Source organism: Vicia villosa, linkage group LG3 (assembly GCF_029867415.1).
Source record: "Vicia villosa cultivar HV-30 ecotype Madison, WI linkage group LG3, Vvil1.0, whole genome shotgun sequence".
NCBI lineage: Eukaryota > Viridiplantae > Streptophyta > Magnoliopsida > Fabales > Fabaceae > Vicia > Vicia villosa.
The window spans coordinates 25555138-25576350 of NC_081182.1; the positions used below are offsets into that span (position 1 = coordinate 25555138).

The following is a 21213-nucleotide window of genomic DNA, read 5'->3' on the forward strand; positions in this document are numbered from 1 at the left end:
AATGTATCATTTAATAAATAATTAAATATATATAAGTTAAATGGTGTTATGTGATTGACTGAATATACATTACCCATCTTTTTATGATGGGTAGAGAAGTTGTCCTCTTTATCTCGATCAGCTGTTATTTCACAGAGTGTGAATTGAACAGGGAAAAACAAAAGCAGGCAAAAAGAGACTTTTGGCTCCATATAATAATGGGAAACCAACCCAACCTAACTAATTTATTTTCTTTAGTCAACAAATACCTTACTACCTTATTTACATTTACTTTACATTTATTCCAAATAAATCATTTTCCAAAACAGAAAATCTTTGCAACATTCTCCTACCAAGCTGACTCATCCATCCGCCACACCTTTCACCAACAACACTGTACAAATACGTCACACTTTCTCTTTTCTTCATTCCAATGATTCAATAATCAACCAATCAGCACTCACCATGATTCCATCGTTTGTGAGCTTCTCCGGCCTATACAGCGGCTACCTCCGTCGCTGCTTCACCGGATCAGGTCTCTTCTCTCAAAAAATCAACATCGACAACGAAACAACTCTCCACGTTTGGGGACCAACAAATCAATCCACACATAAACCCTCACTCGTTCTGATTCACGGATTCGGTCCTACAGCCATATGGCAGTGGCGTAAACAAGTTCAATTTCTCGCTCCTCATTTCAATGTCTACGTTCCCGATCTAATCTTCTTCGGCGAATCAACAACGAGATCGAAGGAAAGGAGCGAGAAATTCCAAGCGGAGTCGGTTGGGAAATTGTTGGAGAAATTAGGGTTGAAGAAGTGCCACGTGGCGGGGACGAGTTATGGCGGTATTGTTGCTTATAATTTGGCGAAAATGTTGGGGGAAGAGAGAATAGAGAAAGTGGTTATTTGTAGCTCTGGTGTTAATATGACGAAGAATCATAACGTCAAGTTGTTGGAAAGAGCTGGAGTGGAGAAAATTGAGGACCTTATGTTGCCTACTTCTCCGCAAAATTTGAGGAAATTGATGACACTTGCCGTGGCTAAAAGCATCTCTTTCATGCCTGATTTTCTCTTGAAAGACTTCTTAAAGGTAAATTCTTATTCTAATTTTTATTCATGTTATGCCACTATCTTTTACTATAGTTTTATTATAGGTGTTATTCTCATGAAAACTTAAAACAGGGTAGAAGGAAGTAAACTAAATATACAATGAACAAAATATGGATATCATTCTCAACTAACTTTTTATGGTTGTTTTTGTTACCACGCTAATTAAAAGAAAAGAAGAGAAAAACTACATTGTTAAAAATGTCAACGTAAAGATATCATTTAATTTGTGAGGAGATTGGTGAATTAGGAGATCAACACTAGCTAGTAGATGTGTTGGGTTTGACCATGGAATCATTACTCTTTTTTGCATTCAGAGAGGGCGTAGATAACTTTGAACAAAGTGTTTTCAAGCAATATATTTTTAATATTTTAGATCAACGTCACGTGTTTATATACTTGTTTAATGGGTTTCAATGAGATTGATATCGAGGATTGAGTCTGTGTAGCATGTCATGTCAATAAACACAAAGTTCTTATCACGTGTGTAAGTTGGTTAAGTTATTAGTGAAGGTTGTTAAGTGGTTAGTGAGTTGGTTAAACATTGATCTCTTGTATATATAGTATATGAATAGATCATTGTAAACACTTTTGTATCATTTTCATGATAATATACATAGAAGAATGAGACCACAATACATTGCTTTGCTCTAACTAGTTTTGTAAACACTGTTGTATCATTTTCATGATAACTAGTAACAAACCCGTGCGTTCGCACGGGTTCTGGTATGGGACGCGCATTTGTTTCAGATATATATTTTTTAATAGAAAAATATTTAGTACATGTGAAAAAATAATAATTAAATGTATAAAAAAAATGTCTGGTACCCGTGAAAAAATAATAATTGAATGTATAGAAAAATATTTGGTACCTGTGAAAAAAATAATAATTGAATGCATACGGTACCTGTGAAAAATTATAATTCAATGTTTAGAAAAATGTCTAGTACCCGTGAAAAAATAATAATTGAGTGTTAAAAAATGTCTGGTACCCGTGAAAAAATAATAATTGAATTTATAGAAAAATGTCTGGTACCCGTGAAAAACATAATAATTGAATGTTTAGAAAAATGTCAGGTACCCGTGAAAAAATAATAATTGAATATATAGAAAAATGTTCGGTACCCGTGAAAAAATAATAATTGAATGTTTAGAAAAATGTCTGATACCCGTGAAAAAATAATAATCTAAATATATAGAAAAATGTTTGATACCCGTAAAAAATAATAATTAAATGTATAGAAAAATGTACTCGTAAAAAAATTTAAATCAATAAGATTTTTTTAAGACAAAATATAATTTTATTATAAAATATGTGAAACAAATATAAGAAAGCAAATATTAGAAACAAATATAAACTAAATATTTGTATTTTTAATATTTTAGATTATATTTGTCTTTCCAAGAAAAGAATAAAAAAATATTTGGAAACTATTGATATTATCTTTTCAAACATTCAGACTTTATCGTCATTCTACCATTTTTATTTATTTCTATTAATTAAAAAATAATAATTTGACACATCTCTCTCCTTTTTTTCCATGTGCCTACCTCATCTAATGCTTTTTATGGTAATGTTTTTTAAAATTTAAAAATACCAAAACAAATTAAATTTAAAAATAAACAATTTTTTAGTTGGTTTATAAAAAATAAATTATAGTTTTGTTCTTAACTTAAATAAAAGATAAATAATTTAGGTATATTATATTTATGTTTTTTTGAAAATGAAGAATTTTTCTTAAAAATATTATAGAAACTTAGTTAAATATGGAGATCTCATCAAAAATTATTTTCTATATAGATGTTTTTTCTCTCTCCAAAAAATTAGCAAAATAAAAATTAGTTTTTATGGTAATTTTGTAGATCTAAATAGTAGAATAAAAAATTAAACTTTTTTAAATGTCTTAACTTTGAAAAGAAGATAATGATCTAGGTATATAATTTTTTTTTTAAAAAATACTATAAAAATATAGTTGAAACTTACTCTATGTCTTTTGTTATTAATGGACAATTATAAAAATTAATGGAAAAGACAATTAATAAAATTTTATAAAGCAAATAAAATATTAAAAAATAATGATTTGTTTGCTCAGCATTTCCAAATATATGATGATAAATGATAATAAATTTTTATTAAAGATATTTATTAATTATTAATATTTTAGATATAGATGCTATCAATATCATCATGTTCTAAATCTTGTTTCCCACTTATCAGGATTCTAGTTATATCTATTATATTTAATTTTCATATGATTTCATCTCTCCATTTTGGTGTCATCTCCTTATTGGTCTTCCAAGATTTCATTCTTATCCTTTCCCACCTAAGCTCAGATTTCATTTCTATCTTTATCTAATTCTTTCATATTTTGTTTCTCTCTCTTCCCTTCTTTTCTCTCTGCCCTCAAATTTTCTCACGCTACATTCATCCCCATTCACAAAAATTTCCAGAAACATCAAGAACAACAACCAAAATTTCAATCACATTTCTAACACATTCATCCACAAACTCAGATAAATCAAGAACTTCTACCAAATTTTTGAACACAATCATCATTTTTAACAAATTCCTTCAAAATACAATTAACAAAATAAAAAAATCAAACCCAAAACTGCAACTCTTCAAGAATCTTATCCTCAACTCTATCCAATAGTCTCTGCTATAAAGTAAGACAGCAAAAATTATCATGTCAATGGGGATAAGATTGTTAGGACAATCACAAAACCAAAATATACAATTTTTATAAAAAAATCTTACCTGATTTCGGATGTAGAAGATGAACACTTACTTCCTCAACAAACCTATTTAAAAAATTAATCAAGAAAATAATGAGTCAAACCAATCATTAACCATGCATCAATAAAAATATTTTTTCTTCATATGAAGACAAGTTTGCAAGAATTTTTGGAAGAGATAATTTTTGTTAACCATTTCTAAAAAATATAAATAAGGAGAAGAAATAATAATCAAAATATTTATAAATCATTTTCATAAACAATTTTTTCGTAAACCATTTTTGTAAATTATTTTGAAAGAGAGAAAATATAATAAGAAGATGAAGAAAGAAGAGGAAGAAAGAAAATAGGAAGAAGGAAATAAAGTGGGTAGAGCAGTGGTAGTGGTAGAAAGAAATGAAAAGGTAGTGGGAGAGAGAAATGAAAAAAGCATGATAAATGAAACATGATGATGGAAACAGAAGTTAAAATAGGAAAAGATAGTGAAGGTGTCCACGTGGAGCAATGTAGAAACAAATGGGCATTTAGGTATTTTCCACAACATGTTCTTTTCTTATATTGTAGATAAGCATTGGATGTATCATCGGTAATCCATTCATTACGGTTCCTATAAAGTAGAAACATCTTCCATCCACTTCTAAATAATAAGAAAACAATGACCATCCAAATAATAAGAAAATAATGTTTTTTTCAACAATTTCCCACTTGAAGATTGACTTCAGCCGATCTTCACACCTCGATCATGCAACAACCTTCTCTGATATATTATTCTAGCAGGCCAACTGAAGTTGAGCACAACTTTAGTTTATCAATAGTCACCACCTTTTCAACATGTCTGTTGGGTTCTTACTTCCAAGTATCTTCCTCAACGTTAGTATTTCATCCTCAAGCAAAGGTTTGATGAAGTAATAACGGAGATCAATGTGCTTCGTTCTAGAGTGAAATGCTAAATTCTTAGCTAGACGTATTGCTCTCTGACTGTCGTTGTGCAAAACACTCATCTCTTGGATGAATCCCACCTCTGTCAACAATTCTTGAAGTCATATCAACTCTTTGTTTGCTTCTGTTATTGCTACATACTCAGCTTCTGTAGTGGATAGAGCAACGATAATTTGTATCCCCGACATCAAACTAACAGTTGTAGTACCAACTGTAAATATGTAATCGCTGGTACTTCTTCGGTGATTAACTTCACCAGCCAAGTCTGCATCTACATAGCCATGTACTTTTAATTCACCTTTACTAAAGCACAAACACTTCTCCTTACTGCCTCCTTCGTGACACGCATGAATAGATTAACTACATTCCTACTGTCCATGTCTACTATCCAGGGAAACCACAACCAAAGGAACAGGCTTGGCGGAATCAACGGGGAAAGAAAATCCTGTTGAGCTTGACTCTAGTCTGACTTTGTGAAATAACTTGAGAGGTGTAGGATAAATGGGATGATGAGAACAAAAAGATGATCCGCAGTAGAGGTGTGATCTTCAATGAAAGAATGGTGTACAAGGACAAACAGAATACAAGTGACAACAAATCAGATTCAAGTGGGCCAGTTCATGCAGAAGTGGACGATATCCTAGAAAGTCCTCTAGTTGATAATCCTCAGCTAGAGGAAACGATTGAACAAGGCAATGAGCAGCAGCCTGACATATCAAATCCTTTGACTCCAATTCCTGTATTAAGAAGATCTTCTAGAAGTTCTGTTCCTAACAAGAGATACATGGACTACATTGACAGATGAAGGGGAGCCTGGAGATTATGTAGAAGCGTGTTAGACCACTGATGCTAGCAAGTGTGAACATTCTATGAAAGACGAGATGAAGTCTTTGATCTCCAATCAGACATGGGAACTTGTTGAGTTACCTATGGGAAAAGGGCACTTCACAACAAATGAGTGTATCAGGTGAAGGAGCACCATGATGGCTCCAAGAGCTACAAGGCCCCACTAGTTGACAAAGGATTTAAGCAAAAATAAGAAGTTGACTACACTGAAATCTTTGCTCCTGTTGTGAAACTCAATAATATCAGGTTTGTGTTAAGTATTGTTGCTAGTGAAGAGCTCTACCTAGAGCAGTTGGATGTGAATAATGTGTTTCTTCAGAGAGACTTACATAAGGAGATCTACATGCATCAAACAGAAGTTTTCTCTGAATAAGGGAAACAGAAAATGGTGTGCAGATTAAAGAAGAGCTTGTATGATCTAAAACAAGCTCTAAGACAATGGTATAGGAAATTTAAAAACTTCATGCACAAGGATGGTTTCCAAAAGTGTAATGTCGACTACTGTTGTTTCTTCAAGAGATATCATTCTAGTTATATCATTTAATTACTTTATGTCGATGATATGTTAGTAGCTGGTCCAAATATTGATGAAATCATAAACTTGAAGATGCAATTGTCAAAAGAATTTGACATGAAGGACTTGAGTCCAGCAAAGAAGATTCTTGGAATGCAAATCACGAGAAACAAGCAAAGAGGAATTTTACAATTATCTCAAGTAGAGTGCATTAATCGTGTTTTTGCAAAGATTCAATATGGACAATGCCAAATCAGTTAGCACACCTTTAGCTAGTCATTTTCGCTTATCAAAGGACCGGACCCCGGAGGCGGAGGAAGAAAAAGAATTTATGGCTAAGATTTGGTATGCTTCAGCCATTGAAAGTTTGATGTATGCGATGGTATGCACGAGGCCATACATTTGTCATGTAGTGGGAGTTGTAAGCAGGTTTATGTCAAATCCAGGTAAAGCTCATTGAGAATCTGTGAAATAAATTTTGAGGTATCTACGAGGCACTAAGGAAAAATGTTTGTGCTTTAGTAAATGTGAAGTAAAAGTACATGGCTATGTAGATGCAGACTTTGCTAGTGAAGTTGGTCACCGAAGAAGTACCACCGGTTACATATTTACTACTGGTACTACAACTGTTAGTTGTATGTTGAGGATACACAATATCGTTGCTCTATCCACTATAGAGGTTGAGTCTGTAGCAGTATCAGAAGCTATCAAAGAGTTGATATGGCTTCAAGGATTGTTGACAGAGTTGGGATTCATCCTAGAGAAGAGTGTTTTGCACAACGACAGTTTGAGTGTAATACATCTGGCTAAGAATTCATCATTTCACTCTAGAACGAAGCACATTGATCTCCGTTATCACTTCATCAGAACTATGCTTGAGGATGAGATACTAACGTTCTGGAAGATTCTTGGAAGTAAGAACCCCACATACATGTTGACAAAGGTGATGACTATTGATAAACTGAAGTTGTGCTTAACTTCACTTAGCCTGCTAGATTAACATACCAGAGAAGGCTGTTGCATGATCTAGGTGTGAAGACTGACTGAATTTAATCTTTAAATGGGAGATTGTTGGAAAAAGTCATTGTTTCTCATTATTTGGATGGTCATTATTTTTTTTATTATTTAGAAGTAAATGAAAGGTGTTTCTAATTTATAGGAACTGTAATGAATGAGTTACGAATGATGCATCCAATGCTTTGTTATATAAGATGTCAAAGCCAAAACAATATTCATTCCAACATTGAGAGCATTTTCAATAATACACCAGTGAGAAAAACTTTGAGTGAGAGAAATTCTTAAATACAATGTGTATTTTATCTTTCCAGTAAATAAAAAGTCTACTGCAACCCGTATCAATTTTTGTGTTATTATTCCGCATTTATATGATTTTTCTACGAATTTGACTATGAGGAAATGTCGCGTAGTTTCCTAACAAATTACATTTTTCATTTTGATCATCTTTGTCTTGTGTTGATTTAACATCTCTTAACGGAAGACAATTATCCCTTCTGGCGATGTGTGATGCACATCGCTCTATGAAGAATAAGATAAGGTTTATTGATGGAACTATTCCTTAACCGCCTGATGATGATCCTCAGTATCCGATTTGGCTTCATAACAATAATGTTGTTGCTTAATGACTTCTCAATTGCGTTTCTAAGCATCTAACAGCTAGCATTATTTAGGGTGTGTTTGGATTGGCGGTGAACAAAATTGATTCTAGTAGAATTGAGTTTGGTAGAATTGATTTTAACATAATTGAGTTTAGCATAATTGATTTATGTTTGGATACATTTATGTAAAAGTGAGTTGAAAAAAAAAATTCAGTGTAAAAATTAGCCAAAATCAATTACGGAGGTAGAAGCTACAAATTCTAGCTTCAAGTAGAATCAATTCTGGAGGCAGAATCAATTCTACTTTTGATAAAACAAATACCACAAAATCGCCCAGAATCAATTCTACACCTCTAGAATTGATTCTAGGTTTTCCAAAAGTCAATCCAAACATGCTATTATTATTCTTCTTCTTCTTCTATTGTGGCGTCAATTTGGAACAATTTGCAAGAATGCTTTCTGCAAAGCAATAGTCCAAAATTGTTTCAGTTTCATAAAAACTTCATCACATGCACTCAATGCTCTTTTCGGTAGGTGCATATCATTCCAATATCAAAGAACTTTTTGGAAGGAGCATATTGTTCCAATATCAAAGACCTTTTGAAGGAATTGTCCGAGTTTCACCCAAATCATCAGTGTGACTTCAAGAAGAAAAAATGCCCCATAAATTTTGACTTTGTTGTTTGGATTAAGTAAGTCTTTTAATCAAATTCGATGTCAAATTTTGCTCATGGTTCCATTACCTTCAATTAGCCGTGTTTTTTCACTTGTGATTTAAAAAGAAAAAAAAAAACACACCATAAATTGTGTACCTAGTGATGCTATTGGCTTCACTTTAGCTCATGTTGCTAATGATGTTAATTCCATGCCGAAATTGGGAAAAAGATATTGTCATGTATGTTCTCATTGTGGTATTCTTTGTCACATTAAAGATAAGTGCTATAAAGTGAATGGATATACTCTGAATGATGGGAGAAACTTGTTCTTGATCTATCAGTGTGTGGATTTGAATATTTTTGAAAAGATTATCGAGCAAGAAACGACCAAGGAGACGTGGGATACTCTCGAGAAGCTATATAGTGGAGATGAAAATATATAGAAAGTGAAGTTGCAATTTTTGATGAAGCAATATGAAAACTTGCTGATGAAACCATTGCCAAGTTCTTCTCAAAGATGATCGATTTGACAAATGAGATGAAGTCACGTGGAGAAAAGACCTCCGAATTGCAGAAAGTGGAGAAGGTGTTGAGGGCTCTACTAGTCAAGTTTGATCTCATTATGGTGGCAATTGACGAGTCTAAAGACTTGTCAGAGATGAAGCTTGAAGAACTGCAAGCATCTCTTGAGGCGCATGAGATGAGGCTGAAGCAAAGTTCTTCAAGAATATTAAAGAAAATTCCCCAAGCAATAACAAAGTAAAAGCAAAATGGAAGAGGAAGTTGAATGAGAATGTTAATGCTGGTAAGGCTTCTAGAAGCCAAGGTGAAACTAGCAAGAATGGTGCAAATCAAAATCAAAATGTCAAGAAGAAGGTTGACATAAAGGAGGTTCAATGTTATTTTGTTATAAGTTTGGTCATTATGCTAGAGAATGCTATTACAACAAGAACAATGATGAGGACAAGGTTGTGGCTCATTTTGTTCGTGAGGGTAACAGTGAATCTGAAGATGTTATCTTGATGGCTGCAACACATTTAGCTTAGAGAAAGCAGATATGTGGTACCTTGATAAAGGTTGCAGCAATCATATGACAATCAACAACTGGTTTGTCAAGTTGGATGAATCAGTTAGAAGATCAATTTTTTTTGTAGACAACATCATGATGACATCAGAAGGAATGAGCAACATCAGGGTGAAAAAAAGGATGGACATGAAGCTATCATCAACGATGTCTTATATGTTCCTTAAATGGCAAGTTATTTGATCAGCTTAGGTCAATTAGTTGACAAGAATTACATGATGAAGCTGGAAGGAAGGGAACTCAAGGTGTTTTGATGAAATGTTTAATTCAATTTTGAGGGCACATTTGTCAATCAACAGGACATTCAAGGTCATGATCAATATGCTAGATCATGAATGTCTTGCATCAACCATAACTGGAGATAAAAATTGGGTTTGGCATCAAAGATTTGGCCATCTCAAATTTAGGAGTCTTAGCTTGATGCACAAGAAGAAAATGGTGTATGGATTTCCAAGGATTAAAGTGCCAAAGCAGCTATGTGAGAAACGTTGCATAGCTAATCAGACTAGAAAGCCATCCAAACATGACTTGCCAATGAAGCCACAACGCAAGCTTGAGATTGTGCACTCAGATGTGTGTGGTTCATTTGAAGTAAATCATTAGGAGTTAATTGATATTTCTTTACCTTCATGGATGAATTCACTAGGCATTTGGGGATTTACTTGTTGGAAAAGAATAGTGAAGTTTTCAACAATTTCAAGAAATTTAAATTGTTGGCTGAAAAGCAAGTAGGAAACACCATCAAGAGGTTGAGAACTGATGGCTCAATTAGTTTGCTCAGTTTTGTGAGAAGGAATGAATTGAGCATGAAGTGATGACACCATACACACCTCAACACAATGACATTGCTGAAAGGAAGAATACAAGCATCTTGAATATGGTTAGGAGTATGCTTAAAACAAAGCAGGTGCCTAAGCACTTTAAGGGAGAAGCCACTTCAATTGCAGTGTATATCGTCAACAGATGTCCAAAAAAGAAGTCGAGCAACAAAACTCCTTATAAAGCCTGATTAAGATTGAATGCAAATGTTGGTCATCTCAAAATCTTTGGCTCGCTATGCTTTAGACATGTTCTTGAACTACTTAGAAGAAAGTTGGATGATAGAAGCCAAGTTATGCTCCTAGTTAGATATCATTCACACTAATGGAGACCAACACCAAGCTAAAAAGGGAATCTGAAGAAGAACTGGTTGATAGCACATTGTATAAGCAGATTATTGGATCTTTGAGGTATCTCTACAATAGAATCTTGACATTTGTCATAGTGTTGGATTGGTGAGTAGACTCATGGAAAAACTAGGGTTATGTCATCTACTTGCAGCAAAAAGAATCCTAAGATACATCAACGGCACATAAGATCATGGATTGCTAATACCTCATAAAACAACCAGAATTGGAGCAAGGATACGTGGTTACTCAGACTTAGACTGGAGTGGTGATCAAGATGACAAGAAAAGCACATATGGCTACCTATTTATGCTTGGATCATCACCAGTTTCTTGGATTTCAAAGAAGTAAACGATTGTTGCTTTGTCCTCATATGAAGTAGAGTATGTTGCAGCCTCTTATGCAGCACGTCAAGCACTTTGGTTAGACATGTTGCTTGAAGAATTGAACATTGGTGACTATTGCCAAATCAAGTTGATTGTAAACAGTCAATCAACCATAGATCTAGCAAATCATCCAATGAGTTAGGGTAGAAATAAGGATATAGAAAGTAGGTATCACTTTATTAGATATCAAGTTAGCAAAGCAAGGTTAACTATTAATCATTGCAAAATAGAGTTACAATTAGCCGATATCTTGATAAAACCCCTCAAGCAAGCAAGGTTTGAAGAAGTTAATGGGAATGAGAAGTATGGAAAAATCTGAATTAGGAAAGGTATTGTGGTTAATTCAATTTGCTTTAAGTTAAGTTTGTTAAGTGGTTAGTTAGGTGGTTACTAAGTTGGTTAATCATTGATATCTTATATATAAGATATAAAACCATATATAAGATAATAAATGGTTACTTAGTTAGGTGGTTACTGATTCTTATCCATTTTTTGTATCATTTTAATGATAATAAATGGATAAGAATCAGAGCGCATTGCTCTGTTCTAAATAGTTTTTTCCTTTTCTTTTTCAAGATGAATTCAGCTGATCATAAACTTGATAGTTCTTAGTGGAGGATATCTGAAGAGTTTGGAATGAATCCAGAGAAGTTGCACTACCAAAGTGACTGCCATGTGTATTATTTATGCCACATGTATTATTTACAAAAGTAAGAAATCATCCCTAACCACCCAACTAGCAAAACTAAACCATCATAAAAAATCAATAACAACACCTAATATACAAAAATACGAAACAAAAAAAAATCATAATCACCCACCCATAAGCCTGATAATAAATCCAGCAAAGCAAAGAATGTCGCGGTATCACGATTATCTTGAATCCGTTCACAAATAATTGCAAATCAACATTTGTAACCATTTCTTGTTTCCCGTTCCTCAAATTGCTCTCCTCCTTCTTTTCCTTTTCTCATCATCATCATCATCCTCCCCATCCTTCTTTTCAACGTCAATTAAAGAATCTTCAACCCTTAACTCCAAACCCTAACTCCATTATCAACAACAAGACTAGAGAATTCAGAATCCAGAGCGAATGGTCTGAAAGCAACAATGCTACTGTTAATGGGAACTTTAGAGTTTAAGTCGAAGAGAGTACGACCGTTATCATCATTATTGAAGAAAAAGTTGTCGTCTAGGGTTTCAAGAGATGGAAAAAAGGATGGTGGCAGTGGAGGATAACAGGGAATTGTTGATATTGAAGGGAACGTTGACGGTGATGATGATTAACGTTGTCGGCGAGGTCAATTCCGAAAAGGAGAGCTTTAATGACGGGATCGCGGTCAACGAAAGTGATGAATTCCGAGGTACCATTTTAGCCGATTGTTTAGTCATAATTCAAAAGTAGAAAAAAAAATCGGTTTAAAAAAAATATTAACTGAATGACTAATATGACTTGGTTAAATTTTGTAAGGGATGAAATTTTTTTTTTTCTCAAAAATTAATTTAGACTCTACAATTTTTGTAAGGGACTAAAATGAATCTTCACTATTTTCTTGTGTTATAAAATATAAAAATTCTAATAATTATTATCTCCATCATTATCTCAGAAAAAAAAAAACAACTCATTTATAAAGAAAAAAATTATTTCCATATAAAAACGAATATATTTTGTATTATTAGAATAAATAAAATATCAATTCTACCATTTCTTTGATAAAAAATCAAGTTTAATTATGTATATGATCCATATTATTTGAATTTGTATTAAAAAAGTAAGAAGAAATGAATGAAAATCTGTGATATTGCAGAAATTATACACAGAAAATAGGAAGGAAAAAATGGAGCTTCTAGGTGGCTTGTCCCTCGGAAAGATTGATACGTCAAACATTTCACCTCTTCAACAGGTAACTCTCTATACTTAATACCTTAATTACATGCAACTCTCTATAATTGAGTATTACTGTAACTGATTAATAAACATTTACTTGCAATTAGCAGGAAGTTCTCATAATCTGGGGTGAAGATGACAAAATATTTCCTGTGCAGATGGCCCATGAACTGAAAGAGTATGTATCCAAATCCTTCACAATAATTTGTTTGCACCTTTTTAGTGGCATAGCTTAATGCTTGAAAATAAGTCATATGACTAAATTATTAACTACTACAGGGTAATCAGTAAAAAGGCAAGAATAGAGTTGATAAAGGAGGCATCTCATGTGCCTCAAGCTGAAAACCCAGAGGAATTCAACAATATTATCTTTAATTTCTTACGTTCCAGCTCTTAAATACTTTTTTATGATTCTGTTTTGTATAAATACTTTTTTTTTAAACTATTATAATTATTCAGTGATCAATTCTATTAACTTTAAAAAAAAACTAATTTAGAATTTTATAATATTATAATTTTCATATTGTTTTGATGCGAAAAAGGACAGTGTTATATTTTATCAAGCTAAATCATAAGAGTAATTAAATTTTTAATTAGATATAATAGGACCCACCACAAAAAATGTAATTCAAACACAATAACAAAAAATTTGAACCAAAATATAAATACATCATCAAATACTATTGGATATGGCGGACGATGAGTCCGCCTGTCACCCTCGAGGCGTCCCTCGACTGCCTCTTGTAAAACAGAGCCTTCTAAGCCTCCGCCACTATGGCATCCATAACACCTCTAACATCGGATCCATTAGGAAATAAACCTCTAGCAATACCATCTTGCGCAATATCCATGATACGACGACACCTAGGCAACACGTCAGTGGCATGATCGGCCCTAACCTGCTCCTCCTCTAGGATCTCTTGATGAACTGGCATCGATGGGTTCCTTGGAGCATATTGTACCATGTATGGATAGAACACCCGAAAGAATCATATCATGTAACCATGCTCGTAGCTCTAGTCGTCTGGTGCTACGATACTCCTGGCCTCATCAGGAACAAGATGATTCTCAAAATCATCAAACAAAGCATTCATATCCCTCCATTTCACCGTCGAGGAATGGTCTGGGTGAACCCGAATTGACGCATCATCCGCTCAGCATATAAGCAGTCGTCTTGCGAATCTCGTAGGCCAACCAACCCATAAACAACGCAACCTCGTCTTGGAGTAAATATATCCCTCCTCGCTCTCTCTCTCTCTCTCTCTCCTCTCTCTCTCCTCTCTCTCTCTCTCTCTCTCTCCTCTCTCTCTCTCTCTCTTCCTCTCTCTCTCTCTCTCATCTCTCTCTCTCCTCTCTCTCTCTCTCTCTCTCTCTCTCTCTCTCTCTCCTCTCTCTCTCTCTCTCTCTCTCCTCTCTCTCTCTCTCTCTCTCTCTCTTCTCTCTCTCTCTCTCTCTCTCTCCTCTCTCTCTCTCTCTCTCTCTCTCTCTCTATATATATATATATATATATATATAATATATATATATATATATATATATATATATCTATATATATATATATATAGCCAAAGATTAAATTTGAAGTAACTCTTTCAAACTTATTTTTGGAGTAAAAATATCCCCCTCTCTCTTATATTTAAAATATTAATTAGTAAAAAGTTGTAAGAGAAATAAATTAGTAACTACATATTATAATTGTATTTAGAATTTAAATCATGATTAATAAATATGATCTTTTAAATTATAATTAAATTTAAAAAGAGAATAAAAAAATAAAGTGCAAAGAAAGATAATTTTCTTAAGAAGATAAAATGTAATTAATGTAATAGAGTCAAATATAATATAAATATATATTAACAATGATAATTGTAAAGAGATAGTGGATTATACTTGTAAACTTTTAAAAGGCTTCGGGTCATAAGGGATAACCTACTCATCTTTTTCCATGGCCGGCCCAAGGGCCAAGCTACCTAAGCTAGGGTTTTAGGCCTCAAAAATTTGGGTTTAAAAAGGCCTAATTTTTTTCCATGTAGTTATAAGAATATATAATGACATTTGAGTTACATATAGTTGGTAAAATATTGGTCTCTATTCTTTTTGTTATTGAGTTCAACTCTTAACAATCACAAAATTAATATTTTAAAATATATTTGAAAGACCTCGTTTTAAAATTTGCTTTAGGTTTAAAAAAAATTGGTATCTCTTTAAAAAAAGGGAAAAAAAGAAAATGCACTGACAGTGTAAAGTAATTTTACACTGACAACCAATGAGAGACATGTATCAGAATAAATCATATTTTTAATTTAAAAAAAATGAAATTATATGATAAATTAAAGCATTTTGATTGGTTGTATGTGTAAAACTGTTTTACACTGACAGTGCACTATCTTTAAACTCTAAAAAAAATTGCTTTAAAAAGAAAATTATATGATCGCAAAATCGGATACCGACCTATAAAAAACAATTAAAAAACTATTTCAAAAATATTTAGATAGAATTGTAAGAATCTCTTTTGGTTAATAAAAAATTATGAGTTCAAACTAGGGGTGGGAATAGGCTGGACCGAGCTAGGCTTTGCCAAGCCTGAGCCTGGCCTGCTATAATATTCAAAGCCTAAGCCTGGCCTGTAGTCTATCATAGGCTTATTTTTTTGGCCTGGGCCTGACCTTTTTGAAGGCCTGATTGACCTATTAGCCTACTTAAAAGCCTATTTTATTTGAACATTTGTAAATAAGTCATTCAACTCGTCTTTATATAGACTAACAAATTAAAAGATCAGTGAGATTAAATGTTTGTTTGCATTAGTTTATTTGAGTTTACCTAGTAGCATAAATTTTGTGATATTATTTGTTTGAGAGAACTTATCGAAACAACTTATGACATTGTTCATAAGATTCTTTTCATCTTATTTTCATAATTTCTTCAAGATAACTAAAATTTATTTTTATATTTTTAATTCAAAATAAAAAATATAATATAATAATAATAAAATTATTCATATTTATTTAAATAGGCCGGCCTCTTAGGCTTAAAAAGCTTTTTATGTGGCCTGTGGCCTAGCCTTTTTAACTAAATAGGCTTATAAAAAAGCCTAGGCCTTTTCTATTTATCTAAAAAGCCTGACCTGACCTAGACCTATGTAGACTGGGCCGTAGGCCCCTGTTAGTCGGTCTGGCCTATTCCCACCCCTAGTTCAAACCCAGCACCTAAGTGTCCATTGAAGAAGAATCTATTCAACTAAAATTGTCCAAAAATCAAAGTGGCAAAAATTGTGGATCATCCAAATTATAGCAAGACATATGTAATTAAGTTTTTTTAATGGTTTGGTTCATTAAATTTTTGAAAACATTAAAATCAGTATATAAATTCAATGAAGAAAATATTCTAGGCGTTGATACCTTTTGTTGAACGGAATTGGAGAAAATATAGAAGACAAAAAGGAATAGTTGGAAAGACAAAAGTTAATTGATACTCTTACAAAAAGAAAATATAAGGTGAAGTGGTGAAGAACTGATGGAGTCAGTGGGGTGGCAACTGAAGTGCATCCTGGTTGAGTGCCAACTGCCAAGTACTTGGCATCTATGTGTCCTTTCCTGCCTCTTTTCTTTTGACCGTCCTTGCTTGGAATCAAACCACTCTTGGATAGATTCTTCATGGCAAGACCTATGATGAGGTTATTACAGTATAATAAAAATTATTCTTTCTTTATTAAAAAAATTATTGAACAACTAACGTAAATGAACAATATATAGATAAAATATAATAATTATTAATCAATTTTAAAAAAAAATCTTACAAAAGGGATGAGATATGGATGGAGTAGTTTTTATTGTATTATTTTCATTTTTAAATATGAGGCAAAAGTCAAAATATGTTTAGAGTCAAAAAGTACAAACTTTTGATGTATGTTTAAATTTGCAACGATAAATATTTATGTTAAAGAGAATTAAATGTAAAATTGTTTGTATAAAATATATTCATGTAAAGAGAAAGAGATCAAAATTGAATAGTATTTGAAAAATATGGTAAGCTATATTTCCTCTCTTATTCAAATTTGAACTCATTTCTAAACATGCATAGATTAATCTTTATACTTATGTTAAGAGAATGTCAAATTATATTAATAAAAAGAGAGGTAATATATATATATATATATATATATATATATATATATATATATATATATATATATATATATATTCAAAAATATTTATCAATCTTTAATAAGAGCCTCGTGATAATATTGTTAGAACGTGCAATCACAAGATTGATAAACAAAGAAGGGTTTGAGTAAGTGAAGAAAGAGAGAGTGAGAAAGTAGAGAGTTAGAGAGCAATAATTGAGGGTGGGAATTTTTCACATTCATTCATTATTTAATACAAGGATACCACTAGGGTATATATACATCAATTGGGATACAACAACATCAAACCAAAATAAAGAAAAAGCAAAATGTTGTGCCTGTAACCGGTTACACAAAACATGTAACTGATTAGAGATGACAAATAATAGAAAATAACTATTAGGCGTAACCAGTTACTGCGAATGTGTAACCGGTTTCGCCAACTCCAAAAGCATTTTTTCTTCAACTTATTTGACTTATTTTGATGCTTGTAACTGGTTACACCCCCGCGTTAACCGGTTACAGCACTTGAAATGCTCAAAATCTCTTAACACACCATCTTATTTCAAGTGCTTCAAGTCTTCCATGCCCATGTTCATCTTCAACCTTTTGAACAAATCATTTGTGACTCCCTTACTCAATAAATCAGCCACTCGGTCTTCACTTCTACAATATCTTGATTTTAACTTTCTTTCACAAACAAACTCCCTCAAGTAGTAAAATCCCGTCTCAATATGCTTGCTCCTCCCATGTGCAATTGAGTTCTTAGCAAGATTAATATCATAAACATTATCAACCAAGAGCGTAACAACCTCACTCTTATTGTTGCCCATCTCCTTCAATAGATTCATTAGACACACGAATTGGCACGCACATAACCAAGCAGCAATATATTATGCCTCACAAGATGAGAGTGCTACCATCGGTTCTTTCTTCGAGCACCATGACATTGGTGTTCCACTGAACATAAAGATGTATCCAATTGTAGACTTACGATCATCTTTATCTCCGCGCCAATTGGAATTGGAGAAACCGAGCAAATTACATTTTCTGCGCCAATTTTAATATCAATAAATAGTTTTAATTAAATAAGTAGTTTAATAAATCAGTGTGTGATTCTGTTTGATTCCAAGGAGATTTTTTGTTGTATCTTTTAGAAATATGCAATTTAGTAAGATTTTCTAAAAAGATTTAGTAAGATCAAATAAAGTTAAATGAAGATTTAAAATGTATAGAGATTAAATCAAATCAAATATAATCTTCCTCAAAATCAAATTTGTTGTTATCAATTCAAATATCCATTGGAGAAAATCCCAACAGATGAATTATTATATAAAGACTCATCCTAACAATGAAAGAAGCACGAGCAAGAGTTGAAGATCTATAGTGTTAGGTTTGGTTATTTGAGTCTTTGTAATTGTTTATATTTGTGCACCTCTATAGCGCCTAAGTTTCATATCTAAGGTATAAAGTTGTTTGTTTTAATAGAGTTGTACTTCAATAACCATTGATCTGATTTGTGTATTGATCATTATGGTTAGTGATTGAGAAAAAGTGAAAGGTATTCTCATATTTATGGGGAGTCCTAAGTAGAAAGTCACAAGTAGTATTAAGAAGAGAGGCATTGAACAAGGGTTGTTATCTAAGACTATTTGTACTAATACTATTGAGTGTGGATTTCCTTTCTTAGGTTGGAAGCCCTTCAGACGTAGGTGACGTTGCACCGAATTTGGATAAAAATCCTTTATGTTCTTTATTGTCTTATGATTTATTTTTTATCATCTGTCAATTTGTTATAAGCAAGTTATGCATATTGTCCCAGAAATTGTGTCTAACATATGTCCTGCGAACGAACCAGAATTTCAATCCCAACTTCCTTGAAGTCATTGTTAGTGCACTCTCGCCAGATTTTCTCCCATGAAGTGTTCAAAGGAGTGTCTGAGGGGAATTTGGTTAAGGGTCTTCTCTCCCCCGTCATCTCTGTGATGGTTATTGTACTTCTCTAGTGCTCCATTAAACATGGGGTTCCCTGCTCCACATCCTTTCTCCACTTCTTCAGCTAAGAGCTCTTCTTCCCAATTAATACAAGGTTGTTCCCTATTCAGTAAATCAATTATGCTATAAGACCCATTGAGCCCTATAACTTACTTAAACTTTCAATCTGTATTTAATCCCTTCTTAAATACCATCACTTTAATTTGTCATTTGTACCTCATATTGACACTGCCACTTTCATGAATCAATCTATGTATTCATGCATGGTTTCTTTCTTCCCATGTGTGATCCCGCTAAGTACTTCCATGGTTGTAGGTTTCCGTTTTGGAGCGATAAATTGAACAATGAAGGAGTCACACAGATCCTTCCATGAAGCTATGCTTTAATCTAGAAGGGTTTTATACTACGTTTTAATGTCCATAAAAGTGCAGGTGTGTGTGTTCCTCCTACAATGGCAGGGAGACTTTGAGGCCCTGGTAGGTATGTTACACATTTGAGGGTGAGGGCTAGCTTATGGCGGCGAGTAGCCATATACGGTGGCTTTTTAGACTTTTTAGGAGACCAACTCACGTGAGGTAAGAGGCTCTACCGTGGGTCGACACTGCTAGGTCGCAGGAGGGAAGTTGGAGTGATGTTGTTAAGGTTTCTCAGAGAAAAATGCTCTCCGAATGGTGTTTGGATGTATCTAAGTATATTTTACTTGAGAGTTGTCATTTACTCATTTGAGGTATTTATAGGAATTCCAAATTCCTAAGGCTTTCTTGGGGAAAGTTCATCGCCTAACCAATCAAAAGGTGGACATTTGAATTCCTATTCCCAAGGGATATGTGGGTCAATAATTGTTTTGACTTTCCCACTATCCAAGACACGTCTTATTTCATGTTTCCTCCCCATGGGCAAGGAAAATCCTAGGGCGGAGCGGGGTACCTCCCTTTAGGCGACCTTAAATCGTCTCCCTATCCAAGGGAGGTCCCAAGTTGTCGCCCTAGGTGAGGTTATTTAAAAAAATAACACTACATTATCCCTTAGACATGAATCCTTTGGTAGAGGGTGAAGTATTTTTTACCTTCGGTTAATGGGAGTATTTTGAGGACTGGCGCTTTCCCTTTTGAGGCTTTTGTCAGCCTTTAGGAATTCAGACTTTCACGACGGCTATGCGCCTTGGCTTATGAGGCCTTGATCCCTTCAAAAGTAATATCAGTTAGCATGGCCAGGGATGCCGAGTCCCTCATACGAGTCATTAATATTTTAAGCAAGACTTTCATCGAGCCATCTACGAAGACTTAACACTAAGTCTCTGGGGCTTGATATAGGTCGCGCCTATTTAGGCATGATTTGTATGCCTCAGTCTCGCCCGAGAAAATTCTAAGTCCCTCAAGTGGGTCGCTAATCTTTCAGGCGGGACTTCCATCAAGCCCTCAAGTAAGACTTCACACTAGGTCTTCGGAGCTTGATATAGGTCGTACCCATTAGTCGTGATTATAAAACACAATCTTGCCCGAGGAGATGCCGAGTCCCTCATGCGAGACCTTTTATCAATTATGAGGATACTAAGTCCTTTAGAGGTTGCATTTACATAATCCAGCTGAGGAGGCGTTAAGTTCCTCACACGAGACATTTTCAAGTGAGAATTCTATCGAGCCCTCTACCAAGACTTGTCACAAAGACTCCGGGGATTGATATAGGTTGCGCCCATTAGGCGTGATTTTTGGACACAATCTCGCTTGAGAAGATACTGAGTCCCTCAGACGAGAGCTTTTATCAGCTCTGAGGATGCTAAGTTCTTTAGAGGTTGCATTTAAGAAATCCAGCTAAGGAGGTGTTGAGTCCATCAAACAAGACGTTTTCAAGTAGGACTTCTATCGAGCCCTCTAGCAAGACTTGTCACCAAGACTCTGAGGCTTGATACATGTCGTACCCATTAGGCGTGGTTTTTGGACACAATCTCGCATAAGGAGATACAGAGTCCCTCAGGCGAGAGCTTTTATCAATTACGAGGATGCTAAGTCCTTCAGAGATTGCATTTACATAATTTGGTCGAGGAGGCGCCGAGCCCCTCAAACGGGACATTTTTTAGGAGGTACTTCTATCAAGCCCTCTAGCAAGAATTATCACCAAGACTCTAGGGCTTGATATAGGTCACACCCATTAGACGTAATTTTTGGACACAATCTCG

At 33.9% G+C, this 21213-nt stretch overlaps 1 protein-coding gene and 1 long non-coding RNA gene across 5 annotated transcripts; one reads left to right on the top strand and one right to left on the bottom strand.

Moving 5' to 3' along the window:
* Window positions 1-250: 250 nt before the first annotated feature.
* On the top strand, window positions 251-13373 carry LOC131660716 (uncharacterized). Of its 4 annotated transcripts, none has more exons than XR_009301018.1 (4): window positions 251-1071; window positions 8274-12395; window positions 12840-12935; window positions 13030-13069. XR_009301018.1 is itself a non-coding variant. In XM_058930013.1 (4 exons), the coding sequence occupies exons 1-4, from the start codon at window positions 445-447 to the stop codon at window positions 13314-13316; spliced, it is 912 nt and encodes a 303-aa protein (XP_058785996.1). In that variant the 5' UTR covers window positions 254-444; the 3' UTR covers window positions 13317-13373. The 4 variants fall into 4 exon arrangements, 2 of the variants coding, with proteins under 2 accessions (XP_058785996.1, XP_058785997.1); XR_009301019.1 differs by having other exon boundaries at window positions 13027-13047; XM_058930013.1 differs by lacking the exon at window positions 8274-12395 and adding an exon at window positions 13199-13373 and having other exon boundaries at window positions 254-1071; window positions 13027-13097.
* On the bottom strand, window positions 3599-4387 carry LOC131660718 (uncharacterized). The gene is made up of 2 exons (XR_009301020.1): window positions 3847-4387; window positions 3599-3748 (listed from the first exon to the last, which is right to left on the bottom strand). It is a non-coding gene; the product is annotated as an uncharacterized LOC131660718 (long non-coding RNA).
* Window positions 13374-21213: the final 7840 nt, after the last annotated feature.

What these genes read in the sequence shown, in the direction of transcription:
- LOC131660716 (XM_058930013.1), top strand. Translation starts at nt 445, where the DNA reads ATGATTCCATCGTTTGTGAGCTTCTCCGGCCTATACAGCGGCTACCTC. An exon ending in TCTTGAAAGACTTCTTAAAG is followed by an intron (nt 1,072 to 12,839) that starts GTAAATTCTTAT and finishes GTGATATTGCAG; the next exon opens with AAATTATACACAGAAAATAG. An exon ending in ACATTTCACCTCTTCAACAG is followed by an intron (nt 12,936 to 13,026) that starts GTAACTCTCTAT and finishes ACTTGCAATTAG; the next exon opens with CAGGAAGTTCTCATAATCTG.